The sequence below is a fragment of the Corvus brachyrhynchos genome, unplaced genomic scaffold (genome assembly GCF_000691975.1).
Source record: "Corvus brachyrhynchos isolate BGI_N302 unplaced genomic scaffold, ASM69197v1 scaffold283, whole genome shotgun sequence".
In the NCBI taxonomy this organism is placed as follows: Eukaryota; Metazoa; Chordata; class Aves; order Passeriformes; family Corvidae; genus Corvus; species Corvus brachyrhynchos.
Window position 1 is genome coordinate 712,045 of NW_008237409.1, and position 6,974 is coordinate 719,018.

At 50.6% G+C, this 6,974-nt stretch overlaps 2 protein-coding genes across 4 annotated transcripts in view; one reads left to right on the plus strand and one right to left on the minus strand.

Moving 5' to 3' along the window:
- The window catches only part of NOS2 (nitric oxide synthase 2), a 17,638-nt gene extending 17,245 nt beyond the window's left edge, over window positions 1-393 (plus strand). For 2 of the 3 annotated variants that reach the window (XM_017730916.1, XM_017730917.1), the window contains one exon: window positions 163-393. In XM_017730916.1, the coding sequence (XP_017586405.1) occupies window positions 163-246 (84 nt within the window). In that variant the 3' untranslated portion in view covers window positions 247-393. The remainder of the gene's footprint in view (window positions 1-162) is intronic. The other variant, XM_017730915.1, reaches the window with a different exon arrangement.
- A 2,790-nt stretch (window positions 394-3,183) lies between these two features.
- KSR1 (kinase suppressor of ras 1) overlaps window positions 3,184-6,974 on the minus strand; it is a 23,472-nt gene continuing 19,681 nt past the window's right edge. Inside the window, exon 19 of the mRNA XM_017730871.1 lies at window positions 3,184-5,786. Within this exon, the coding sequence (XP_017586360.1) occupies window positions 5,708-5,786 (79 nt within the window). The 3' untranslated portion in view covers window positions 3,184-5,707. The remainder of the gene's footprint in view (window positions 5,787-6,974) is intronic.

The following is a 6,974-nucleotide window of genomic DNA, read 5'->3' on the forward strand; positions in this document are numbered from 1 at the left end:
GGCTTGGTCCGCCCCGGGACTGCCAGCGCAGCTTCTGTTTGGTCAGGATGTGAGAGGGACTCTGCTGCTCCTACAAATGCATAAGGCCTTTTAGTTACTGAACTGATGGATAAGGAGTAGCTGGAAGCATTGAATTCATCTCTTGGGTGTCCTTTCTTTTTGCAGAGCCAAAAGCGATACCATGAGGATATATTTGGGGCTGTGTTCCCACACGAAGTCAAAAGAGCTTTGCAACCCACCAGCTGAAGAACAAATCCACTTGTGTTTTAGACAATACTTGCACATTTGTTGTTCTTTTCAAAAAACAGGGAGTCAAATCCTCTTTCATATACATGTTCAATCATGCACGTGCATAGGATTGTAGGATTTGACTCTTTAACCTCAGCCTTAATTAAGTAAAATATGAAATTTAACTTTTGTTGCTATTTATTCTGACTGCTTTTAATACATTATCTTAATAGTGAAAGTGCAAATTATTTTTTTAATACTGTCTTTGCTGATATAAATCTGGTGGGTTTTGTACATACATGGAAAATGTAGAGTTTTGTACTGGGTTAAATAGAGCTGAAATCTTTTTTTTTAAAGAGTACAGTTTATCTTTGTGACTTTATTTATATCAGGTTGGTTTACTTGCATGTTATCTTCACTTGAAAGCAAATGAGTGGATGGTTGTGTTGCTGGGAGTTGTCTGGCCATGTGCCTGGATCTGGAGCAATGTTTGCAAATGAGGTAATAATGTGCTGGTCCCCAGGTGGAAACACCTGCTGCTTCCACCTCAGCTGTATCTGCTCAACAGGCAGCAGTGGTGAATTCTGCTTTGTGGGACTCAGGTACATGAACCTCAGTTGTTATTACACAGCCTATGGCACAAAGGTTCCAAAAATTCCAAAGCACTTTGCACATTTGAGTTCTGTGTTCTGTTTGACTTGATTTGGCTGTAATAAAATCTGCTTTTATAATGAGACAAAGTGTGTGGATCAATGAACCTCTTCTTGCTCTTGGCTCCAGCCTGTAAAGGCAGAGGTAACTAAGTCAGCTCTCAGGTTGTGGTGAGGTGGGTTTGGGCTCCCGCCAACACTGCCCCCTGAGCTAAGGGCCATCTCCAGGAGTCACAGTCTGTCTATGATCAGGTTTGCATTTTTGGTACTGCCAGGCAAGTGTGAGTTTGCACCAGGGAGTGAGACTGGCTTGAAGCTGCCCTCATTGTATTGGGACTTGGGCTCTTTCTAGGCCTTGCAGTTACATCAGAACTAGTCCCTTCTCTGAAATTACCAGGGCTATATGAGCATATTAAAAAAGCTTAAGGTGAGATTTTCCTGTCATCCCTTGTGTCCAGGAGCTGGAACCTGAAGAAGGCAGAGTTGAGACTCAAAAGTCAGCAGTGCCTCATGTGAACAGTGTGTTTCACACATGCTTCAGGACAGCCTTAGCCATAGGATCCCACACAGCACAGATGAGAGGACGTGGACAGTAGCAGAGAACAGCAACAGAGAGTAAGGACAGAGGAGGCTCCTGGCCGGTAGGGAGTAACGTTATTAACTGAGGGGGTAACATTATTAACTGAAGGAAAAGGAACTCAACATGTGGACAGGGTCCATGAGTGCAGAAGGTCGGGCCCTGCCTCAGGAAAACACAGGAAACCTGGGGGCTGGTGGGGCCAGGCAGGGGCAGGGGGATGAGGGACAGCTGAGACTCACAAGGAACACCTGGGGCTTGTTAGGAACACCTGGGGCTTGTTAGGAACACCTGAGTCTCACAAGGGACACCTGAGGCTCACAAGGGACAGCAAAGGGCTGTGGGCTGGGCTGTGGCAGAGGATGTCTGTGCTGTGGTGATGTATGAGGCTGGTGAGCTCTGGGCCCTGGTGACAGTGAGGCCAGGTAGGTGAAAGGCTTTTTGTTTTTCTTGGTGTTTTGGTAGTACTACGTTATATTATCCACGTACAGATGGGTTCTGCCTGCCCCAGTAAACCCCCTGGGAGCCAGGGCTGGAGCTGATGCCTTGTCTGGCAGGAGCAGGCTGACCTCTGAGGATGAAGCCAGGATGTGGTATGTCCAGCTTTCCTAGATCCTGCTCCAGTCAGTTCATTTGTAGTCTGAGCTTTGTGAGTTGTTGTTTGGTGTCTCCTTTGAGTGAATCCCTGTTTATGTGGCTGCTCTGGGGTGTTTTGCCATTGAGCATCCAGCTGGGCTGGTGAAATGATCCTGTCTGGTGTGGGGGTTTTAAATGCTGTTGAGCATTGCAGTGTAGCTGGCTGGGGCTGGAAACGCTCCCTTTGTGCTGGGTTTGTCTCCCTTGGGATATGTGTGCTGGCTGCTCCTGTTCCCGTTTGCTGCAGCTGTCTCAGGGCAGAGGGACCCCAATGTTGGTGCCTCGGACAGCCCGGGGCAGTTCTGGGGTAGAACTCTGAGCAGGGAAACATCAAACTGCTCCAGTCATAGCTAGGGCAGAACCTTGTGCTTGGGGACTGGAGTTTGTGTGTTCTGGTTTTTCAAATGAAACACCTCTGCCCTTCAAGTATAATTGAGAATTACATTCGTTATTTCTTATTCTTTATGAAAGATAACAAAGCTCAACTTATCTTAAGATTTTTGTTTGCGTGTGAGATGTAGATAAGATGGATGACATGTAAAACTGCTTTTATGATGCCCTGGCCCATTCCTGGCAGGATGGCACAAAGCCGCTGTTATTCTCGGCACAAAGCTGTTGGCAGCAGCAGAACCTTCCTGGGATTAATTAACACCTGGTAATGGCACTTTGCAGGGTCTACCTGGCAGAGCTCTGCCCCTACTCTGCAGGTGGAAGGTGGTGGCAGAACCTTGTGCAAAGGATGGGGAAGGTGCTGGGGGTCCCAGAACAGACTCAAGTGGTGCTTTTGCGGGGGGGGGTGTGTGGGGCGGGGGGGGGGGGAGCAGCTTCTTAAAGAGTTTGGTGCTTCAAGAAAACTCAGTGGTGGCTTCATTAACCATTTAATAATGTGACTCATCATATCCGGGAGGGAAAACTTTGATAATTGCAACGGACTGGTGCAGGGGGAGATCACTTGGTGTCCCTCAGGGGAAGGGCAAGGAGCAGAGTGGGGAGGAGGAGCTGCTGTGTTGGGGGGTCTCTGTGGGAGTCTGCTCCTGTTCTAGTTTGGCTATAAGTCAATGGGAGGGAAAGGTCAAACCAGGACTCAGTAACTCTGCTTTATCCAGACCAAAGATTTATTCACTGAAAAGATTCCTACATATCCAGAATTCCAGTAGCATAGAACGCACTCTTTTTTTTTCTTTTTTTTTTTGCTGGTTTCATAAACTAATACAGAAACTGTTGTTAATCCTAACAATTTGTAATTAATTTAATAGCAATTCTGGAAGACACTCAGTTCATAGAAAATATAAAAAAAAATTTGTACTGTACAAAGTTTACATCACATTTGAAAAGAAAACGTGTCCATGTTCACCATGTTACGACCATTTACATTCACTACTGACGTGTGGCTCCTGTAGCAGCATTGCACAGCATTGTCACATTGACAGCTCCACCGGGACGGGCTCGGGGCGGGACGTGTGACACAAACACAACCCAGGGACTGTCGCTTGGTGTGCGGGGCTGCGAGAGCTCCGTGCCCCACAGCCGCAGGGCCCCGCCGGGCCGGCCGAGCGCCCCTGGCTGACCGAAACAACAATGACCCCACAGAGGCCGTCGGACTCTCCCGCGGGCTGCACTGGGGCAGAGGGTGAGCTTTGTGTTCAAGGGCAATTTATGGGTGTCCCACACACCAGCCAGGTCAGGTTGGATTCCAGTCCGCATCTCCCCGCTAAAGGCAGGCTGTGAACAAGCCCCTGGGCCAGGACCGGAGCACGGAGTGCTCCCAGCAGGGCACATCCCACAGCGTCCAGCGCCCTGACCCGGGGCACGGCAGGACAGAAGGGGCTCCACAGACAGGCCCTGACTGCGCGGGAGGGCAGCTGCGGCAGGGACAGAGGGAACCACGGCCCCTGATCCCACACAGAACGGTCTGGGTGTCCCAGCTCTCGGAGCCTGCTTTATGCACCCAAAAACTGAGTGAGGAGTACCCCGAGGCCACTGCTGCCCTCGGACACGGACTGAGCCAAGGGCCAGTCCGCATCCGCCAGCAGCTCCTGCCCTTCCTTCCCTAGGGCAGGAAACCCACCCAGGGTTCCAGCCGAGGGGCAGCATCTTTCCTCCTTTCTTTGGGTTTGTGTTGTGCTGCTCTTACTTAAGCAGCACTCGGAGGAAAACAACTCCTGCTTCAGGCTGCTGACACACCGTCAGTGAGAACAAGCAGCAGAGCCCCGGGGCATGGTGCCACAGCCGTGCCTTTAACGTGGGAGGGGAGAGGGGATCAGGACAGCACTGCAGGGTCTGGCCATGCCGAACCCATCGGCTCTTTTATAAAGTCTTTGTTAACGCTTTTAAGAGGCTACAACTGACTTGCACACAGGAGGCTCTCTGCTCAACAGAACTCGGGTTTTGTGCCACTTAGTTCCTCACGCAGGCAGCCAAACGGAGGGCTGGTGCTTTGCCTGCTCACAGAGGATCTGGGAGCTCCTCTCGAGCCTCAGGGGTGATGGTGGGGAAAGGGGAGCCCCTGATAACAGGGCCTGCAGTTGATTTCCAAGGGGGATAATGCATCTGTCGCCTCAGTGTGGTCACTGGCTGCCACCTCCACAACCTCCACACTGTGCACTGCAGAGGGGGGGAGGGTGTGGATTTTGATTTTAAAACTAATCTGTGAAACAAGTTTGAGCTGTTGGGGTCAGGAAGCGCCTCCAGGCCCAGATATTGCCTTCTTGGTTACAAGATTTCTGCTATTTTTAAGGAGCAATTTTCCTCAAAGCAACTGCTTTAGTTGTGACCAACTGTAGGCAGTGGCAACACTGTGTGTGTGCAATGGCTCTGAAGCTCTGTGCATCAAGGCCTTAGTTAATGCATTATTTAGGGACAGCTTTTCCTTGGTCCTGTCTCTCTTGCCTTTCCCTGCACTCGAACTTGTGCCTGAACTTCAAATTAATTTGGTCCCTGTGCAGAGCTGTGACAAGTCATGGATTTATTTTTTTAAGGCCAGCAATTCTTAATTCCTCTGGGATTGTATGAGAAGGAGCAGATTTTAGTGTGAATTCTGTGGAGAAGAGCACTTGAGTCATTTACTGAGACGCAGCCCCCATGGCCAGACACTCTCCCCGCAGCAGCTCTGTTCTGGTGTAGCTGAATTCAGGGTGACCCAAAGCTGGACCAGCCCTGCTGAAACAATGCGTGGTTTGGGCAAGTCCCAGTGCAGCAGGCTGGGTTCTACCTTCAGGAAAGAACTGACCTCTGGAAGGCCAATGCCTCGCACGAGCCACGTCGCTGTTCCGCACCGAGTGGTGCCGCTGCGAGGGGGGACGCACTCTGAAGGCAGAGAGTGGCTCCTACTGACCACGGACACAAGGAGGAACCAGGAACAGCTCTTCTCTTTTTCAGTGCTATTTGAGAATGGCTGTAGTTCAACTTGATTCACTGTTTATTATGTTTAAAAAAATATAGTTCACACAAAAGTATCATGTAAACATTATTTAAATAACTGCTGGTGCTCAGGCAGGACACGGGGCTGAGCTGATGGTCTTCAGTGGGGCTGCACCAGCCTCGGCGTGGAGGAGCCAGGGAGGGTTTCTGGTGCTGTGTGGGAGCAGGCAGCCAACATGGTCACAATGACACCGGGCTAGAGCTTTGGGTTACTCGGTTCCAGGATTCCCAAGCCAAATCTTTCAAAACGCAGGACAACTTTGCTACTGTTAATGCTGCAAAGAGTGGGGAGGGAGAGGAGAAGGGAGGGGGAGACAGTTACTGAAAATTCATCTTGCAAAGCTACCACTCTATCAAAGGAACTGAAATGAGTTTGGTTCTGCTCTTGTATCACTTCAGATCACCCAAGAGATGCTCAAGTAATTCAGCAGCAAACACATGAAGTTACTCATGCAAACCTCATCAGTGGGAATAAACAGCACAATCTGATTTGTCCAAGGGGAAGGAGCAGGAAGTTTTCCCAGGTCTCTACCGTGGGTAGAAGCCTGACACTGGGTTTTCAGTGGGCACTTGCTTCCCTTGAAGTAGGAGGGAAGGAAAAACTGACAGAATTTTCTTTGCAAGAGAAAGGGGAGTTTTGACAAGGTACACGAATAGGTTTAAAAACCCCAACAAAACAAACCCAAACCCATTTCTCCTCCACAGGCTCTACAAAAACATAAAGGTGTTGCTCTCCTTGCTCTCACACTGCTGGCAGAGCCAGAAGCACTTTCAGCTCAGAGCTTTCCTGAGGAGACATAGGGAATGGATGTGGGAGCTTGCTCTCAGACAGCAGAAACCGCCTTAGTGTGTGTTCTCCTCTGTCCCTATGCTCTCTGCTCTAAACCAGTGAAAAAAGACCTTTTCTAGAAGGCACATGTGTGCTGTGGTATGTGTGACTCTGCCAAGGCCCTGCATTGAGTCATTCTGCTGACCAGGGGATGTAAACAGAAGCAAACCGTAACATTCCAGGTACTAGATCTGTGAGGGGAGGAGGAGCTGAAGGGTGCTCTTGCTTTTCTCCTCTTTTATGCAGCTCTGTAGTTGATCCCAGCTGACCCACGTGGGCCTGCTCTGGACACTGCCCCTGGCCTGGTTCTCAGTGGGCAAAGGACCATCCTTCTTTCCACTCAAGAATTGGCCCTGACAAAACTGACCCTGGCTCCAGTGCTGGCTCTGGGCCCGAGGGAGAACCAGCCCAACGTGGCCCTCAGCTCTTGCTGGTGTGCAGTGCAAGTGCTGTGACAATGCCCCTGTCACCTTCAGTCGCAGAGCTCCAGCACTAAGGACACCCCCGGAGGGGCTGGGGGCTGCCTCGGGGGACGCGCACGAGGCGCAGCCGTCTGGGGACAGCCCTGGCCTGCGGGCAGCACAGCCGGCCCTGGCTGTCGTGGGGACCCGGTCAGTCAGAGCGGGGCCCCGTG